At 43.1% G+C, this 21086-nt stretch overlaps 1 protein-coding gene and 1 non-coding gene across 9 annotated transcripts in view; one reads left to right on the forward strand and one right to left on the reverse strand.

The window, feature by feature from the left end:
- The window catches only part of OCLN (occludin), a 43549-nt gene that overhangs the window by 13554 nt on the left and 8909 nt on the right, over window positions 1-21086 (forward strand). For all 8 annotated transcript variants that reach the window (XM_036307871.1, XM_036307875.1, XM_036307877.1 and 5 more), the window contains 2 exons: window positions 13160-13305; window positions 20677-20892. In XM_036307871.1, coding sequence (XP_036163764.1) covers window positions 13160-13305; window positions 20677-20892 — 362 coding nt within the window. The remainder of the gene's footprint in view (window positions 1-13159; window positions 13306-20676; window positions 20893-21086) is intronic.
- Window positions 10221-10332, reverse strand: LOC118657163. Its single transcript, XR_004967895.1, has one exon. It is a non-coding gene; the product is annotated as a U6 spliceosomal RNA (small nuclear RNA).

Genomic DNA, 21086 nt, shown 5'->3' on the forward strand with positions numbered 1-21086 from the left:
TCTGTCTCTGAACTTGACCTTTAGTGCTTTGTGAAACGCTGTTCTTAGAATTATTGTCTATGTTGCAAAAGTTTTGGTCTCAGGTTTTACTTTAAGAAGGTGGGATAAGTAGAAATTATTTTACTACAAGGTAAAAATCATATTTTCATTTTCAAGAAGTAGATCTAGGCACTGAAAGTGGATTGGTTCTAAAGTAATCGTGGGGGGAAAAATAAGTAAACTAATCATGTGGAAGGAACTAACACAACTCAAACAACTCCCCGCCCCCACCCAGTCACCTTTTACTTTCCTGCTTATCCTTTGGAGGGAAACACTATTTATTACCCAGGGTACTCTCTGGGGTCAAGATTGCCAAAGGGTGTTTTTGGAGAGGTAGCAGGTGGTGGCAGACTTAAACTTTTTACATGGAGAACAGCCTGGTGAATCCCAGTGTCTGGTTCTGCACTAATATTCACAGTATCTATGCAATACTTAATGAGGCTGAGAGAGATTAGAGCAATTTCCTTTTTTGTATATACTGTTAACCTACTGGTAGGCAGCTTCCTATGTGATGTGATTTGCGGAAAGCCCACAAAGTCTCTCTCTTCAAAAATATCTCCCCAATGCATGTTATTGAAAACCTAACCTGTCTGTAGAGAAGTTTGGAGTAAGACTTCGTTTCTTAGAAATCCTCTGTTAGGATGCTGTTGGGAGCAACCCCAGAAACGGCCATGATAGGTTTCTTTGAGCAGATTGATTGCTTCCATGAGGGTTAGTTGAGAATCCTGGATACTGGTTCCAGGAAGGGATTTTTTATTTACTTATTTGTTGGCTGGTGGGAGGTCAGTGGAAAGGGTTAAGGGTGGGTACTGCTGGTCAGGGGTAAAGATAGTGATCATCCCGAAGGCTCCTTTAGCTGTAGCATCGCATACATCTTATGTTGGAAGGATTCTAGAAATGTAGATGAAATGTATATTTTTACTGATTTTAGAGAGAGAGGAAGGAGGGAAAGAGAGCGAGAGAAACATCAATGTGAGAGAGAAACATTGATCGGTTGCTTTCTGTGTGTCCTGACCAGGATCGAACCTGCCATCTGATTAAGTGCCCTGATTGGGAATTGAACCCAAAACATTTTTGGTGCATGAGGCCGTGCTCCAACCAACTGAGCACTGGCCAGGGCTGAATTATTTTTTTAGTTAAGGAGCAAAAATTAAGCAGTTTTAGGAAAGTCAGAAGATGGGGTATATGCTGTGGGAATGATAGTTCTATGTCCCTGCCCTTGAAGAAATCCTCTTGGGATGGATTGTTCTTTTTCCCTCCTCAGTTTTTCCACCCATAAAGTATGAAGGTGTTCGGGAATGTTTTCCTTTAACCTTTAGCCCCAGGCAAGGCCAACGCAGATGGAATAGGACAGTCTATTGTGAACTATGAAGTAAATGTTTCTTGGGAGTTTCTGGGCGTGTCAGTTTTCACTGGCTGTTGGATTTATTTACTTAAGGTTTCGAGAGCCTTAAAAAAAAAACAACAAAAAAAAACACCTTAAGAGAGACCAGAGCCAGTAATAATAGAGTCCCAGTGAACTTTGGGCCTCATCTGATTTTACTGTCATGAAGGTTTAGTCAGTTCCAGGTGCTTTTGATAATTTGGCAAAGGCTAATCATAACTTATGGAGGTGACGATGATGATAAAGTGGAAAGGATTTAGTTTATTAAAAGGCATTATTTTTATAATGCTTCCTCACTGAATCTCCAGAAAAACTGATAGACCAGACTAGGCTGTTTGATGTATACTTAATAGTTTCTCTGTAGAAATAACTTTTGCTGTATGAAACTTAAAGAATCATCTGTTAAATAGCAGGTATACAATTTTGGCATACTAGTGTTTTATGTGATACTTGCAAATTCTTCATTTCTTTCCCTTTCCCTTCTCTAAATGAACTGCATAAGGAAGGCTAGTATTTGAAACTAGAGGCCCGGTGCACGAAATTTGTGCACTGGGGGGTGGGGGGGGGTGGTCCTTCAGCCTGGCCTGTGCCCTCTTGCAGTCCAGGAGCCCCGCAATCAGTCACTCCACAGAGGGAGGACCCGCCGCAGCCCGCTGGTCAGTGGCCTGGGCCTCCCTCTTTGAGGCAATCATGGAGGCCTCCCCACCCCCCGACCAATTGCATCGCACTCGCCTTGGCTGGCCTGGCACCAGTGTGTCATAGCGTGGTCGTCCAGATGGTCATTCTGCTGTTAGTTCTGCTGTTCGGCAGTTTGTTCAATTTGCATATTACACTTTTATTATTATAGATAAGCTACTTGGAGTTGGTTTTAGCCACAAGTATATTGCTTTTCCTTTCATTCTTCGCTCACCTGCCCAAGTTTGCTTTGCAAAACTCAAAACCAGCACCTTCGACCTTGCACCCTCCATTTCCCACCTTCTCTGTTGTTCAGCAGATGAGCATTCAGCCTCTGCTGTCTCAGGAGTATTTGATCTATACATAGATGTATATTTCAATGTATTCTTGGGAGGGGCAAGTTCAGCATCCTCCTATGCTGTCACCATTTTGGACCTCCTCAGGAAATGTGCAACTTTCTAATTTCCTGTCTCTGAATCTTTAGCACAATGTTTTCTCTGCCTTCCTAGGGATTTTTAGGGTTTTTTTTTTCTGTCTCCCCTTTCTGTATATCTTGTACTTTGTAAAATAAACAGACCATGTTTGCATACTGGGTGTTAACCTAGTTCTTTGAAGTTCACTTAAGCTTGTGCCAACATTGTTGTATTTTAAATGTTTAAAGTTTCTTTTAATAAATTTACAGACCTTTATTTTTTCTGTATGTCCTCAGACCCCAAAACTAATAGGTACTTTTTCTGAATTAAAATACAATTAGTCATTGATGAACAATGGGGATAAGTTTTGAGAAAAGCGCCTTAGGCGATTTCATCATTGTGAACATCATAGAGTAGACTTACACAGATCTAGACAGTATAGCTTACTACACATCCAGGCTATATGGTATAACCCATTACTTCTAGGCTACAAGACTGAACAGCATGTTTCTGTACAAAACACGGTATTAAATCAATTACAAGAGACAATGCAATCAAGAGACACAGCAAATGCAAGATTTCTGAGGCGCCTGCCTACATAACACAGCATACTGTTTTACAGCAAACATCTACACTAATAAAAGAGAGGGATGCAAATTAACCATCACTCTGTCACTCTGATACACCCACAAGCCATGCCCACCAGCCAATCAGAGCAACTATGCAAATTAACCCAACTAAGATGGCGGCAGCCACAAAGCTGGAGTGAGCAGGAGGCTTGGGTTGCCTCTGGCGATGTAGGAAGCCAAGCTTCCCGCCTGCCCTAGGTGGCCCTGGGCTCCACTCAAGGCTACAAAGTTTCAAATATAGAAGATAAATAAATCCCAGATACCTGCAAGGAGAGGCTGGGAGCTTGGGTCACTGGGGGGTCTGGCCAGCCTGAAAATAACCCTCAGCCCTTTACCCATGCTGGCCACATCCCCATGGGGTGAAGGTCCCCTCTAGGGGGCTTGGTCAGCCTGAAAACGGCCCTCAGCCCTTCACCCAGGCTGGCAAGGCACCCCAGCGGCACCCCCACCCTGATCTGGGACACCCTTCAGGGCAAACCAGCCGTCCCCCACCTGTGCACCAGGCCTCTAGCCTATATAATAAAAAGGTAATATGCAAATTGACCCTAACAGCAGAATGACTGGGAATCACTGGCCACTATGACACACTGACCACCAGGGGGCAGACACTCAATGCAGGAGCTGCCCCCTGGTGGTCAGTGTGCTCCCACAGAGGGAGCTCTGCTCAGCCACAAGCCAGGCTGCCGGCTGCCAGCACAGAGGTGGTGGCAGGAGCCTCTCCCGCCTCCTCAGCAGTGCTAAGGATGTCCGACTACAGCTTAGGTCTGCTCCCCGCTGGCAAGTGGACATCCCCAGAGGGCTCCCAGGCTGCCAGAGGGATGTCCGACTGCCAGCTTAGGCCTGATTCCCTGGGGAGCGGGCCTAAGCCAGCAGGTGGACATCCCCCGAGGGGTCCCAGACTGTGAGAGGGCACAGGCCAGGCTGAGGGACCCAGCATGAGTGCATAAATTTTTGTGCACCGGGCCTCTAGTTGTTTTATAAGTAGAAAGAGGACACTCAGATAACAATAAAAAGTATAGTGTTGTAACTAAATAAACCATTAACATTGTTCTTTATTATCAAGTATTATGTACTGTACATAATTCGGTGTATATGCTATACTTTTATACAACAGCAGTACATAGGTTTTTTTACACCACAGCATCATCACAAACAGGTGAGTAATGCATTTCACTACAATGTTACAAGTCACTAGGTGATAGAAAGTTTTCAGCTCCATTACAATCTTATAGGCTAGCCACCTTGTTATTATCCTAACTGCAACACTTGCTGTATGGACTCTCATAGGAGAAACTGAGGTTTGCAGATGACTTAAGTAATTTGTCTCAGACTTGACATTCTAATCTGCAGGACAAGTATTATATTTGCTGTTATAACTTGTATTTCGTGTGTGTGTGTGTGTGTGTGTGTGTGTGTGTCTTTTTCCCCTCTGAGACCCAGTTTTCTTTGTCAATAGAATTGGAGAAAGTAGTATATTTTCAGTGCATAGTTGGCAATCTGCGTATGGAGAGGGTCAACTTAAGTTTTACATGGGGTCTGGCACTCCTAAGCCCTGCATTGCTCAAGGATCAACTGTACTGAGTATAACTAACAGATTAGAATGGTAATTAATATATGTGTCAAATGCTTATCTCTACTACAGATCAGCATACCAGTTATCAATAAGTATTTTCTGCATGTTTGCCAATTTGTACCTTTTTTTGTTATTGCCACATGATTATGTCAGAAGCAGGTATAGACTAAGTTTGGAAAGAGCATGCCATAAACTTGTTTCTCCATTGTTACCAAGTAGTAATTTGTTTTAAAAAGTTCTATTTTTACCCCTGGCCAGAGTGGCTCAGTTGGTTGGCCATCATCCTGCGCACCAAAAGGTTGCCAGTTAGATTCCGGGTCAGGGCACATGCCTGGGTTGCGGGTTAGATCCCCAGTAGAGGGCATACAGGAAGCAGCCCGTTGGTGTTTCACTCTCACATTGATGTTTCTCTCCTTTTCACTTTCTCTCTCTCTCAAAATTAATTTTTAAAAAATCTTTTTAAAAAAAGATTTTATTTTTAAGTAGGAAATACTTAAAGCTAAGTTTATTATCTAGGTAGCTTTATTTCTAGAAGTTTCTAAGCCTTTGACATTGTGTTGCAACATTTATGTAGCATTACACCCAGGATTTACCTGACAAGGCAGGAGCTAATGCGGATGAGCTGGCTGATGTAGAGAAGGGACAGGGTTACTGATCTTTGTGGTGATGAAGACTGTCACTTTGTCTGTTTATTTAATAGGTTCCTCACATATAAATTGGGAAAATACAAGTTCCACCTACAGATTTGCTGGTTCTGTAACAATTAAAGGGCTTAGGTCAGTCTGGGCCAGCACATATTTTATTAATGCCCAATACATTTTAGCTAGACGAGTAATTGTTAGCATTTACAGTGATGAGTGTGAATAAGGGAACTTGGCTAAGGGGACCCAAAATGTAAGTACATTTAATATTGGTTGCAGTTTAACTTAATTTTCCTCTTACTTGTAAGCTTATAAGCTAGCTACAAATTCCGATAAAAACATTTTTTTTTTTCCTGAAAAGGTATAGGCAGGCCCTGAATAACATCTCCTTGTACACAGGATGGGGAAACAGATATGGACGGGGCAGGTGACTGGGACTGAGCAGTGGTGGTAGCAGCATTAGACATCTGAAGAAATTTGAATAGCTTTTGTCTGTTGTTGTTAATCCTCACCCAATGATATTTTTCCCATTGATTTTTAGAGAGAGTAGAAGGGAGGGGGGAAGAAAGAGACAGAAATATCAATGTGAGAGAGACACATTGATTGGTTGCCTCCCACACATGCCTGGACTGGGACTATGGATTGAACCTTCAACCCAGGTATGTGCCCTTGACCGTGAATCCAAACCAAGACCCTTCGGTGCACCCGCCAACACTCTAGCTGCTGAGCCACATGGGCTAGGGCTGAGTAGCTTTTTAATTTTCAACCACTACAAGCATTCTTTAATGTAAAAGCAGTCATTTTAAAGGGCTTCTGACTATTGGTATGCTATATTAGTATACTGTTACCTGTGGCCTCAGGTGAGTCAAAATGAAACAAACAAAAGGGGAAGTGCCCTATCTGGCTATTGACTTTTAGAACCCACCAGCATGGAGCACTGCGACCCTGTCTGTCCGGCACCCCTGTGAGTGAAAAGGGGAGGGTGGGCGAGCAGGCCAGGGCATCCCGGGGAGCCGGGTTAAGAGTTGTAAGATGCAGTAGGAGGTGGAGCATGTGGTGAAGCTGGTGCTGCCTTTGTGGCTCTCTGAAAGCAGGAATTCCTAGATTTCAAGCACTACTTAGAACTAATGATAGGTGACAGTATAATGGTCCAAATGGGGCAGTTGTCTGCCGTGGTCAGTGGTTCTCAAACCTTACAAGCACCAGAATCACCTGAAGGAATGGTTAAAACAGCATGCGGGGCCCCACCCCCAGAATTTCTCATTCAGTAGCTCTGGAATGGTGCCTGGGAGTCTGCATTTCTAATGAGTTTCCCAAGTCACATGGATGCTGCTGGTCTGGGGACCACACTTTGAGAACCACTGCCCTGCAGAGCCAAGCTGCACTGCGTTAAGGTAGGCACAGGGCCTTTTCCACATCACCGTAACGTTGTACAGAGTCCTGGAGGAAGCTGACGGGGATTTGGAACCCCAGGTGGTGACTGTCCACAGGCTCTGAGAACGAAGGTGTTCCGGGCGTTGTGGCATACCTGTTGGGGAGCCCTGGCGTGAGGTGCATGAGTATTAAAATACAGTCTGCACCAGGATTTCCGTTTCTAGAGCAAGGAGGCCTTGAATGTTATCACTCACTGAGGATAAGGTTTCTCCAGCTCACTCTCTTCCAAAGCTCTCTTAACAATTCGTTGACTCCTAGGGAGTTTCAGAATTCATCTTTGTTGGTATATGTTAGTATTTCCCAACGGGCAGCATGAACTTTGGTTGGGGACATTGTATTTGCTAACTCCTCAGTGCCATTTGATCAACAGAAAATGAATCAGACAGGCTCACGCCTGGGCCAGGAGCTCTTCACCTGTGGGATTAGCACATTTAGGGACATCCACTTTCAGGAGGCCCAGGGTGGAGAGAAGTCTGAGGAACTTTCCAGAGGCAGTTCTGAGGCTCATGTTGGGGGAGCATCTTGTGAGTATAATCTCAGAGAACAGGAAAAACAAGTTGGGCCACGTACTGGTCTGAAAGTGGACGCAGGTTGTAAAACTGGAGATGGTACTTTGAGATTAAGGGACTCCTCCCTCTGATGTCTGTTCTTTCTCCACCATAATTACCAAGCAGGAAAGGCCCTTCTGTTCCCCTTCTGAGGGTGGTGTTTCTACACTCTGACCTAAACAAAGGCACCTGGTGACTGAAGCACAGATTCACAGTAATTTTGTGTGAGAAGCTGCTTTTAAATTTTTCTAAAAGGCAAGTAAGGCTCTTCAAAATGGATTCACCTCACATCTCATTAGGGTGTGGTGAGGAGTTGAGGCAAAGAGATTGACTCCATTTGTCACAGGGACTAATCAGTACCCAGACTAGATAGGCACCTCAAGCCATATTTAAATCACTGAGGTTGCAGTTTGTTACCTGAGAAAGCATTGGCCTTTGGCACCAAGTGGACTAGGGTTCAAATCCCCTGTCTACCACATCACCTTCTGTGTGACCTTGAGCAAATTAATTTAATCGTAGAGTCTCAATTTCCGCATCTGAAAATGGAGATAATTGTATCTACTCGGGCAGTGGTGAGGAATAGACAGGTCATAAACACATAACAGGTGAACTTTCCTCTTGTTCTTAGAGGCAGGTGACTTGTCAGATTGCTACGTGAGTTGGATGCAGGTGGAGCCTGCCTCTTTTTCCCTTCTGTGAACTGGGAATGAAGACGGGATGAAAAGAAACATGGGGAATGGCTGTAAAATCTCCTTTTTGCTTGTACTAATTCCAGATGGCATATGAAGTAGCTTTGCATGGAAAGAAATGGTTTCCCCAAACTGTGTTTTGAGGGAGAAAAGATTTTCTTTAAAAGGGCCCTAGAACATTGTATTTTTAATCCCATCTGTGACTTAGAAGGCTCAGGGTGGGAGGCTGGGCATGAGTCAATAGCCTTCCCACACAGGATTGAGTACGGCAGTCTCCCCCCCCCCCCCCCCCCCCCCCCCCCCCCCGGGCTGGAAGGCACAGTGCTGACAGGGTTTGGAGGAGGGTTGAATAGAGCCACCCTCTGTTCTCCCTTTAGCACCCCACAGGGATTTAGGATATTTTCATAAATTCTCCAAGGAATGTTAGATGTGGTTATAAAGGTGTGTTTTCCCCCCCTACAAGTGGCATAATCAGAACTCTTCTTAATGAGTAGAATTAAATTTTGAATAAAATTTTGTCCTCATAATTACCTCTTGTGAAGACCTTTTGAAATGATTCCATTTGAATTTATTTCACATTGACATTTCAGAAACACTTTTGTTCTTCTCTGGATTGAAATGTCTTAGTAAAACTTTTCCTGTGTCTCACCCTAAAGTAATTATTCATGTTCCTTAAACAAGGTCGGTGTGAGTGCTTGTCCTTTTTGAATGTAGTCTCCCGAGTGAGTCTGAGTCATTTGTTTGGTTGTTCAGGTGTCTTTCTCCTCAGCGTGCCTTTCCTCCTGTTGTCTTATCTTTCCCTTTTACAGTCTGTATGTGGGGTGTGGGTGCCACTGGGACCAGGACTCCTCCAGCAGATCCCAGATAAGGGAAGCTGGTTGGGCCCTGCGGGTGGGCTTCTGCTGCCTGCAGCTCCCCTCCGCCTTCATGTGGGTCTCCTCCCACTGCAAGGCCCTGGAGGGAGGGGCACTGGATAGTCTCTGAGGCTCCTCTGTGCTTCAGAGCAACAATGCAGCGTTTGATTTCTGGAATGACTGGCTCTCAGACTTCTCTTTCCTCTCAGTCCTTAGTAGGAGCCAAGTCTTTCTTAATTTGTGTTTTCATTTCTGCCCCTAATATCTCAGAGCTGCCTCAAGGTACTTGAGGAAAACTGTTCACCATTTGCTGCTTAGAATTAAGCCTAGTTTTTCTCAGGTTCTAAAACTTTAAACACATTTTATTTAAGTTATTAAAATGATGGGATTTTGTTTGTGTGGGTTTTGGTTTTTTTTTTAAACAACTTTACATCATTGAGTCTTGTGGGCTGACTGGGTGGGGATCCTATCCATAATACCGTGAAGCCCTAACCGGTTTGGCTCAGTGGATAGAGCGTCGGCCTGCGGACTCAAGGGTCCCAGGTTCGATTCCGGTCAAGGGCATGTACCTTGGTTGCGGGCACATCCCGAGTAGGGAGTGTGCAGGAGGCAGCTGATCGATGTTTCTCTCTCATCGATGTTTCTGACTCTCTATCCCTCTCCGTTCCTCTCTGTAAAAAAATCAATAAAATGTATTTTAAAAAAATAATACCGTGAAGCTCAGAAATCCTTTTTGTCCTAATAGGCTACACAGGTTGAGGACTAATAGTTGGTCACTCCACACTGGGTCTTCCCCCTTCCTTCTCCTGTCTTTTCAAAGCAGCAGGTTTGTACTCATTTTGCATGGGTACTATGAGAAAAAGTAACATTTTAGCTTTTTTTCAGAAAAAGTGAAGTGTAAAAAGGAAAAGAATGACCTTCCTCTTTATTTTATAAATATATGTTACCTCTGCCTCTATATCCTTAAGCTCATTTTAAGGACTTGGTCTGCTTCTTATTCTTCTATGAGTCTGTATGGGGATTTAAAAAAATTAAATTTATTGGGGTGAGCCCTGGCTGGTGGCTTAGTTGCTTAGAGCATCGTCCCAATACACCAAGGTTGCAGGATTGATCCTTGGTCAGGGCACATAGAAGAACCAACCAGTGAATGCATAAATAAGTGGAACAGCAAATTGATGTTTCTCTCTCTTCCTCTCTCTCTCTAAAATCAATAAAAATAATACATAAAAAATTTATTGGGGGGACATTGGTTAATATCATCTTATAGATTTCAAGCACACAATTGTATATACATCACCTGTCTATTGCATTGTGTGTTTGACATGCTTGGCTGGGGATTTTTAAAAATGTGAACCTGTCACAGATGTGCATGCCATCCTTTTGCAGAGACCACGCTAATAATGAATTTTCTTTGTATTACTCCAATTTTAGTATAAGCTCTGCCAAAACAAACAGTACCTTGGAATTTTTTGTGCATCCATATAAAAAAGGTTAAAGTAACCAAAGACCTGCTGGAGGGTGAAGTCAGTGGACAAGTTAGTCCTGTCCTGCTAAGAGATAAAGGTCAGCACAGAGCAGCTCATTTAATAAGATGTTTGGATATACACAATGTAGAGCAGCAGTAAGTGAGATAACCTCTGTGCAGCAAACTCTGGGTTCCTGATTTGTGCCAGGTACTGTGCTGGGCTTTGGAGACCCAAAGAGAAGGTAGGAGACTGCCCAGGGAGAGGTGGTGGATTGCAGCAGAGGCTTTCGGGGAGAGCCCTGTGTTTAAATTCCACATTACCACTTACTAGGTATAGGTCTTGGGGAAAGTTGTCTGGCTCTCTGAACCAATGCTTCCTCATTTCTGAAAAAGGAATCGTAGTATTTACCTCTAAGGTTGTGGCTACTAAATGATGCATGAATTCAGTATCTGGCACATTGTAAGTAGGCAGACAGTGGTGGCTTTTAGAACAGTCGACTGCCTACTGAAGTCAGAGATATGGGAGCAAGCCATTATGCTGCGTCTAAACAATTGTTCCCACAGTGCGTAAGTGCTGTGGTGGGTGGGAGGTTTGTGTGCACAGGTGCTTGAGGAGATGGGAGGACAGATAGATGCCTCACCCAGCAGGGACACAGGTGGAAGGCCTCCAGGAGGTAGTGGCATTACTACTCCTTGGTAGTGAGCCAAGACTTGAAGCCCAATTAAGGATTAGCTGGCAAAGAAAGGAGGAAGGACATTCCATTCCAGGCAGTAAGCAGTCTCTACTGGGACACCCAGGCACCTTTTTGTCAAGTTTTGGTTTCTGGTTTGTTAGAGTCAGTAGGAAATCTCCAAGCTTTGAGTCTCTGCTAAAGTTTTGAAGGGGAAAGAACCTGGAGTGTTAAATGGGTTTTAAAGAAAAGGAAGTCTTTTTAAACTCTGAAGTCTCCAGAATAAGAATAGGCCTTTGTCAAGTCCTGAGGAATTCATCTGGGGAGCCAAGAATGGTTCCCACCCGCGCCCCCTGTGGTGGGATCTAAGCACACTCCCCGCAACCCACCCACCGGTTTCCCAGTTGCTGCCAAACTCCACTTCAGGAGGAAATGATTCCATTCTTTTCTGACTCACAGGACTATTAAACAATCAAGAAGACCTCCATGGCCTTAGAGGGCTGGGTAAATAAATATTTCGGAATGTGATAGTGCAGTGATAGGAAAAGAACAGGTCATGTTGTAGTGCTATGCTTAACGGGAAACAAGATGTCAAGTGTGTGTGTTGCAAGGAAATACACTGGGAAACAAGATGTCAGGCGGGTGTGTTGCAAGGAAATACACTGTATTGATACTGAACTTAATTGCTAGGATGCATAATTGCACAATAATCCAATGAAAAGTCTGCTGTCACAGTCAAATACTTATAAAGTTCTTTGTTTAGATCCAATGACTTTAATTCCAAAACCTAGCATCTTCCGAGTTTTTACTGTGTTCATAAAGGCACTGTGCTAAATGTGATACCTTGTCATGTCACTTAGTTGTCAGGAAAACTTTATGAAGTAAGAAGCTTCTGCATTTCTTCCAGATGAGCAGACTGAGGCTTTCTAGAGCTTGTAGTTGGCAGATCTGGAGTAAGCTCAGGTAATCTGATGCCATCACCAAGCTAAAGTAGTCCTACCCTACCTAATTTTGAAAAGTTGTTCTTTTTCTCAGAAATAGTTTATGGAGTTTTAAAATTTTATTTATGGATTGATTTGAGAGAGAGAGAGAGAGAGAGAGAGAGAGAGAGAGAGAGAGAGGAACACATTGAATTGCTGTTCCCCGTAGTTATGCATTCATTGATTGATTCTTGTATGTACATTGACCAGGGATGGAAACCTGCAATCTCCGCTTGTCGGGACAACTAACCAACTGAGCTATGGCCAGAGCCTATGGAGTTATTTTTAATGTTTTCCCATGCTTTATTTTATTCCTTTACTTTGAAACAACTCAAAATTTAGCAGTTACTTTTAATCAATTGCAAAGTAATGTGTTAAGATTTTTAGGTGAAATTTAAAGCTTGTTGGGTCTGCTTCTAACAATGTTGAGAATTTAATTGTCCATACTTATTATATTTAAATTTTTCTCTCACAGGTTCTGTGGGAAACCTTTCATATTAACAAAGCATAATCTCTAATATATATTCCTTCTTAGTACAAATTCACTTATGGAGAGCAGAGAGGGACAGCAGCGATGGGACTGTACTGTACAGGCTATTAATAATAGTGCTATTGAGCATGTACGTCGAGGGAGAATACTCAAACCTCAGTAAAGAATTATAGCAGAAATCAGTTTGCGCTTCTTAATTTCTTCTGTGGTTTTAGTGGTCCATGTTTAGGGTGAATGGGTTAAGAAGAACCGTTGTCCTTTGCCCTAGCTAATAGGTGTTCCAAGTGTGGTCCTTGGAACTTGTTAGAAATGAAAATTCTCACCCTAACACAGACCTGACCTACATAAAATGAGACTAGTCTTCCTAATATGGGGAAGAAGCAATTGCCAGGGATAATTATTCCACCTAAACACACCAGGATGAAAACTGGGTAACTTGGTTTTTTTCCTTCTTCTTTGTAATTCATTATGGACTTGTTAAACTAGCAAGAGCACCTTTATGTGTTTGTCAAAATACTGATTTGACAGTGGGCTCCAATAACAAGGCAATCATTACAGGTTATTAGTATTTGATGATTCCAGTAAATACTAGATCATTTTATATATGTTTTTTTCTTCCCCCTTTAAATTACAGGCTAAATAATACCTGTGTCTCTTTGGGGCTGTTTCTTTAGGTTAAAAACGTGTCTGCAGGCACACAAGACATGCCTCCTCCGCCTTCGGACTACGTGGACAGAGTGTACAGTCCCATGGCCTACTCTTCCAATGGTAAAGTGAATGACAAGCGGCTGTATCCAGAATCATCCTATAAATCAACACCGTAAGTAGCAGCTTCTTCTGATATTCTGAGTCTAAAACATGAATACTTGCACTTTTATAAATCTGTTACTGTTTTGTACCATTTACCTTAAAAAAAATAATCCAACAGTTTGCATAAAGGCTGGAGACTGATCTTTGCATTGTAGGTGGATGCCTAGGGTTACTTGGAAGGTAAGAAGGGTGGGACTGTGAGGTGGAGTCCTCCTCTTCTAAGCTGAAAATGCTTTTCTCCTGATGATTTAATAGGTAGAGGTAGGTTAGGTTCTTTCATTCTAGGAATATGGTTCTCTGTCCTAGTTCTGGTTTTGAGTTTATGTGTGGGTAAAAGGGCATTACTGATTGATAGCACAACTTAGTGCATTTCTCAGTCTCTCCTTTTGCCTATAATTATTAGATCTCATTTAGAGTGTTGAATAAACACACAAAAATCAGGAAGCTTTGACGAGAAATAAATGATAATAATTTACTCAAGGGTCTTAGAGTTTGCAAGCTGGAAACATATCTTGGCAAAAACCTAGAAGTGTTCCAAAGAAGAAAGAAAAGTTAAGAGTTCTTACGGTAGCCTTGGCCGGGTAAGTCAGTTGGTTAGAGCGTGGTCCAGCTATGCCAAGGTTGCAGGTTTGATCCCCGATTAGGGCAGGTACAAGTATCAACCAATGAATGCATAAGTGTTTCTCTCTCCCTCACTCTCTCTAAAAGTCAATCAATAAAAATTCTTATAGTTAAAGTCACATCCTTAAAAATAATCAGTCCTGCGTTCTTAGCCCTCAGGCTGGTCCAGGACAGTTATCAGTCAGAGGTCAGGCAGTCTGGAGGATGAGCATCAGGAGCCTGGTAACGTCCTGAGTCCTTTAGGGGTAGTCCAACGGTTATCTGCAGGTTTGATGTATGCTAGGCATTATCTAGGTACTGGTTCAGGACTGGAAAGTTCAAAAGCTGAAGTTCCCAGGTGAGTTAAGATAAAAAGAATAATTTCTTCATGCCTCAACCTTCATAATGTTAAAAAATTTAGTCGCTTGGTTAAAATGCCTTCATTTTATATTTTCCCTATCTTCACTCTTTCCTCCGTAGAAAGGGAGATTGGTCATTGATCAACCCTGCCCACATATATTTTTATTAAACTACTAGAGGCCCGGTGCATGAAAATTCATGCACTCAGGGGTGGGGGGGGTCCCTCAGCCTGGCCTGTGCCCTCTTGCAGTCCGGGACCCCTCAGGGGATGTCCACCTGCCAGCTTCGGCCTGCTCCCCAGAGGATCAGGCCTAAGCTGGCAGTCGGACATCCCTCTGGCAGCCCAGGAGCCCTCGGGGGATGTGCAACTGCTGGCAGGCATCCTTAGTGCTACCGAGGAGGCGGGAGAGGCTCCCCGCGCCTCCACAGCTGCGCTCACAGCTGTCAGCCTGGCTTGTAGCTGAGTGGAGCTCACTCTGGGGAAGTGCACTGACCACAAGGGGCAGCTCCTGCATTGAGCGTCTGCCCACTGGTGGTCAGTGTGCATCATAGCAACTAGTCATTCTGGTCGTTCTGTCCTTATGTCAATTTGCATATTACCCTTTTATTTTATAGGATTAGGCTTCATTTGAATTCAGGAATTTTGATATCTCCTTTGCTGTGCTAGAGCCTCCGTATTGCTGGTGAAGCCTCTAGCTTTTGTTATACATACAGTGTAAAAAACCTTGAATTGAGTTTCTGGCCTAGAGTTGGTATGCCATTATGGTTTTTGAAATGGTATCCCCATTGTGGTTTTAGTTTGTCCTAAAGCCTAATTCTAATTCAGCCTAATTCTAATGAACTAGTGAGAAATGGATATTGGAAGTATTATTAAGGACTTGGATGTCATTTTTGCCTAAGGATGATAAGCTGTGTTGCTATATTTAATTCTAGAACTCCAAATTCCTTTGTAGACCAAAAAAAGAAACCTTCCCTTTAGTTAGTTTGATTGTTCTTAGTCACAGGTGTGTCTGCTGGAAAACTTTTTGTGACTCCAAAGTTTTCTTTCCACCCTGCACCCTCATTTAGTGGGACCCACTGTGAGTGCACAGTGTGAGCACCCGGAACCCCGTAAGGTGACACCGGCAGCTGCGTTAATTATGGAAGCAGTTTGAAGGCGATAGATTGATTATGGGAATGGAATTTGGAGACAGACGGGCAGCTGCCTTACACTCCATATGTGTTGCTTTGGTCTGCAGAATAAACCTCGCTGTTTATTCCAGTCGTGAATGATTGGGAGAAAGAGCATTTTCTCTGTTCTCCTTCTCTTTGGATTTTAACAAAAACCAAAGCACCTGAAGCTATTAGGGCAGAGGTACATAGTGGGGATTCAATCCTTGTGAAAGTTTTGAGCGATGATTTATAGGGCTTTCACACATGCAAAATGAATACCTATAATGCATGTGACCAGCTATGCCTCTAAATTAATTGTAAGACCTGCATGGTTACATGGCATTCCCACATGTTGTCCCTTTTCATGAAAACCAAAATATTTTCAAATTCATTTAGAACAATTTAAAAATCTTACTTATTCTTAAGTCAATCAATACATTCGTAAGTAAAATTTAAAAGGGACAAAAGAGATCTCTAGTTCCTCTCCCAGGAGGCAGCTGGTATTACCAGTTTCTTTTATATCCTTCCAGAGGTAATTTTTAAGTAAAATATGCTGGCCAAATATGAATATTGGTGCCGAAACCGGTTTGGCTCAGTGGATAGAGCATCGGCTTGCGGACTGAAAGGTCCCAGGTTCGATTCCGGTCAAGGGCATGTACCTGGGTTGCGGGCACATCCCCGGTGGGAGATGTGCAGGAGGCAGCTGATCGATGTTTCTCTCTCATCGATGTTTCTAACTCTCTCTCTCTCTCCTTTCCTCTCTGTAAAAATATCAATAAAATATATTTTAAAAAAAATATGAATATTGGTATGTTTTTTCTTTAAAAAATACTAGCATATTAAATGCCTTGTTAGCACTGTATCTTGGAGAGTGTTCATATTGGTATACAAAGAGTTTCCTGTTCTATTTCATAGCTGCCTAATATTCCAGCAGTAACTTATTTTGTTATTCCCATATTGATGCACAGTTTTCCCCCAATGTTTTGTGATTACAAACCACTGCAGGGAATAAACTTGCACTTTTATCACTTTGCACATATGTGAATGTATCTGGAGAATTGCTGGACTAAAGGCAGTTGCGTATTTCATTTTGATAGATGTGGTCAAACTGTATTCCATAATGGTTGTACCAGTTTATACTCCCAACCTACACCCTAGAACTTTTTTGAAGGTCTTGGCAATGCAAATCTGATGATTAATTTTAGAACCCAGAAGGGGAGGATGGGAATGGTGCTAAGGGATACGAATGTGACAGCGAATCCCACAGCGCAGCCCTGATGTGTGCGGTAGTGATGGAAGGAACTTGCCGCCTCTGGGGAGTAATAGAAATTGTCTAGCGTTGACTGTGGCAGAGTACTGAGTGCTGTGGAGGATTCGGAGTGCATCAGCTGTGGAGGTAGAGATGCACATTAAGTCATAGTATGTTTTCCCTCAGGCTTCCTGAGGTGCAAGGAACCCACGAGCACCTCTCCTCCTTGCTATTGCGGTAGGCAGAGAAGGAATGGGAGCATCGTGTCTGAGGTCCATGGTTCCTCAATACTAAGATTTTCTTCCCCCAAAAGCATAACGTACATTCAGTAAATAGCACTAATCTTGCCCTGGATGGTTTGGCTCAGTGGATAGAGCGTCAGCCTGCGGACTGAAGGGTCCCAGGTTCGATTCCGGTCAAGGGCACATGCCCGGGTTGCCGGCTTGATCCCCAGTAGGGGGTGTGCAGGAGGCAGCCAATCAATGATTCTCTCTCATCATTGATGTTTCTATCTCTCCCTCTCCCTTCCTCTCTGAAATCAATAATAAAGATATATTTTTTAAAAAAAGCACTAATCTTGAGTATACAGCCTGATGAATTTTCACAGATGTGAACAATGAAGTCACCACCACTGCACCGAGAGACATCTCTAGCACTCCAAAAGGTCCTCTGGTGTCCTTTTGTCCCGCTCCCCCCCCCCCCCCCCAATTTTGATGCCTATCACCATCTATTAGTTTAGCGTGTTATTGGAGTATTTATTTAATGGAATCATAAACATACTCTCATGTCTAGCTCCTCTTCATCTTTATGTCCTATATGTTAGAATTTCAAGGTAGTCAGAATTAATCCTGGATTAGCTGAAGATGGTTGCCTCTTTACCCTTCCTAAGTGAATTTGGGAGAGCCCTGTTAGGTACACTCCCTAGTATACTGTCCACACCCAGGGTGAATTAACCTTAATAAATCAAGGAAGTTGAGTGTTGACACCACAGAGAACTTTCAAGGCAGGATGACACCCTAGGGCAGTGGTTCTCAACTTTCCTAATGCCGCGAGCCTTTAATACAGTTCCTCATGTTGTGGTAACCCCCAACCATAAAATTATTTTCGTTGCTACTTCATAACTGTAATTCTTCTACTGTTATGAGTCGTAATGTAAATATCTGATATGCAGGATGTATTTTCATTGTTCGCGACCCACAGGTTGAGAACCGCTGCCCTAGGGCGACAAATAAGACAGCCTGTTCTTTGGTGGTAGCAAATAGGCTGACGGGTAATCTGTTAGGGCTTTTATGCAAGTCGTAGGAATTCACTGGTTCACCTAAGGCCCAGGATGGGTCTGTGTCAGGCATGGCATACCCAGGGACCCAGAAGATATCAGGGCCTTGTTGCTATGTTGTCTTTATTCTCAGTACAACTTCCCTTGTAACAGGATGGGTTATCCATGTTCCCATCAGAAAAATCCCTCCTTGGCAGGTGTGACTCCGTAGATTGAGCGTTGTACCATGCACTGAAAGGTTGCCTGTTCCATTCCCACTTAGGGCACATGACAAAGTTTTAGGTTTGATCCCTGTTCGGGTGCTTGTGGGAGGCAACCAATCAATGCTTTTCTCTCTCCCTCTCCTCTCTTTCTCTTGCTCCCCTCCCCCTTCCTCTCTGTCTAAAATCAATGAAAACATATTTTTATAAAAGGAATATTTTCCCCCCCAAAGCTTGCATATCAACATCAATCTATTGGAAAGATTCTGATTGGCCTTTTGGATCATTGTCATCCCCAAGGTCAGAAAGGTGAAGTTCTATGATTAGCAAGGCTTAGTTACTCCCCCCAATAATGGTGACAGTTCTAAACACCATATATAGGGTGTCCCCAAAAATGTATATACATTTTGAATAATTATTTATTCCAATGAGTTAAATCTGAGAAGTAAAAAAACATCAGTTGACCTATCAGAAAAAAGTGTGTGCACATTTTTTTGGAGGGACACCAGAAAAACAACCGACATCATTCTGACAATCAAGAAAGACACTGGTATTAATTATGCATTGTTTCTCCCCCATTGATAGTGGGTGTCCTCAGAAAACAGGATTCATGTGACTGATGTTAATTGAGTAATTACCTTGAACACCTGCCATGCACACAGTACTGGGCCAGCTGCCCTGGGAATACCAAGTCCATGCTCTCATGGAGGTTGCAGACTAACAGGGGCAGAAGAAAGTGCACAGTAACTACATTGAGAGTCATGGCAAGATAATAGCAGCAAAGGCATGTGAGGGTGTGTGTGAGAGAATAAAACAAGTAAATAAAAAGAAACAATCCAAAAGCTGCAAAAGGGGGGACTTCCAGACCTGGGAGACTGAGTTGGGTACTGCGGAAAGTATGCAGCTGGTTACTTGTTCTGGGTTATGTGGATTTTGACCTAATAGACTTGCATCTAGAAGTAGGTTAGGAGATTATTGAGAGTATACATATTCCCTAGTTCTTAAATTTATATATTCTTTTACTGCTAAGCATTTTGTGCTTAGCTTTTATGCTACATTAAGTATGTTACTGTTTAGTATTCGAAGGGTGTGGGAAGAGGAGAGTTGGAAAACTTCCAAGGTAAAGATTTATAATATCAATAACTAATAAAAAAAATTAGGGGGAAGCCTGCCTTAATGTCTTCTTTTTTCTAATTTCTCTTGCCTTTTGTTTCCTTCCCTTCTGACGCTCAGCCTCTCAAAGCCAATGAATGCTAAAGGTTTTGTTAGTCACGTCAAAGCAAGAAGCATGCATAGTGCCCGGCATTTTGGCAGTGTGTCTAGGAACTTGTTTAATTATTGACTCATGGAGAAAGTCACATTTTCCCTCCCAATAGAAGTAGCATTAACTTAGCACACAAAGCCATGCTAGCATGAATAAATTCAGAAAGAAGGAATAAATACCACCCCCAACCCCAACTACAAACACATACACACCTTTAGACTTTGACAGCAAAGTCAGGCAGTTCTGGATCACCTAGAAAAGAGAGTAAACCTTGTAGAAAGAGAGTAAACCTTGTAGATAACACTCCATGTTAGGCTTTGGCTTTAAGCTTGTGGCTGAAACATTATGTGCAGTGAAAAATCTGATTCGGTCCTGAACAATTGCATTAGAAAAGTAAGTGTAGCCCTAGCCGGTTTGGCTCAGTGGCTAGAGTGTCAGCCTGTGGACTGAAAGGTCCCAGACTTGATTTCAGTCAAGGGCACATGCTCGGATTGTGGGCTCGATCCCCAGAAGGGGGTGTGCAGGAGGAAACCAATCAATGATTCTCTCATCATTGATGTTTCTCTCTCTCCTTTCCTTTCTAAAATCAATAAAAATATATTTAAAAAGGAAAAATAAGTGTAATGGTAACCCTTCCGTTCCATTCATTCCGTGTGGCTTCAGGATTAACAAAGCAATTTTACAAAAGATGTCTTAATGAGCCTTTTCATCTATTACTGTATGAAGCTTTTCAGTTGTTTTTAATTTTTAGTTTTTTTGAGATATCTTGAAATAGATATAAAGGAGTCTAACGTTAATATTACAAAGGTCTGTCTCTGCGAGTCAGCTTCCAAAGGTAGGTATGCGTGTGCATTCATTCCTCTTCTCTACTCCACATGCCATGGAACTCGAAGAACCTGTAGAAAGGAATCATGGCCGTTGTTTTCCTGACAGCCTTTTGTGGAGTGTATCCCCAGCACAGGTCAGGTAAACGTGTCTTCCAGACCAGCCTACATTAAATGAAAGCTTAGAACCATTTCACTTAAAAGGTTTATAAATGGGCTCCTCCTACAGAGGAACCGTAAAGCTTCTCTTGTAGGATCTGAGCTGGTGCTACATTGAACGCAGGACACTAGGGGGTCTGCTCAGTGTTGAGCACATGAGCATTGTAGGTGCTTGAGTGAATGCACCTACATGCAGAGCTCCTAATAGCTACTGTTGCTGCTCTTCGTGCTTACAGTGCACTGGCAAAGGCTTGCCGTGTGCCCGGTGATCACTGAAAAGTCATTCCTGTGTATTAGGGTGCCCGAAGTGGTGCAGGAGCTTCCCGTGACGTCCCCTGCGGATGACTTCAGGCAGCCTCATTACAGCAGCGATGGTAACTTTGAGACACCGTCCAAAAGGGCTCCCACAAAGAGAAGGGCGGGCAAGTCCAAGAGGCCAGAGCAAGACCACTATGAGACAGACTACACGACCGGCGGCGAGTCCTGCGATGAGCTGGAGGAGGACTGGATCAGGTACGCGCCGCCTCTTTCGCTGGGGCCACCTGCACATTTGATATTAGCATTTGGGAGCTGTTGCATCCTAAACTGGGGTGGAAGGTATAATTCCATTCTTTGCCAACCAGGACCGGAGACTGGTCTTTTATGTTTTTTTTCTTAGTACTCGTTCGTAATAAAGATGGACAATGGAGGGGGTATGCTTGGCTGTA

This window comes from Myotis myotis, unplaced genomic scaffold (assembly GCF_014108235.1).
Source record: "Myotis myotis isolate mMyoMyo1 unplaced genomic scaffold, mMyoMyo1.p scaffold_m19_p_5, whole genome shotgun sequence".
Classification (NCBI taxonomy): Eukaryota; Metazoa; Chordata; class Mammalia; order Chiroptera; family Vespertilionidae; genus Myotis; species Myotis myotis.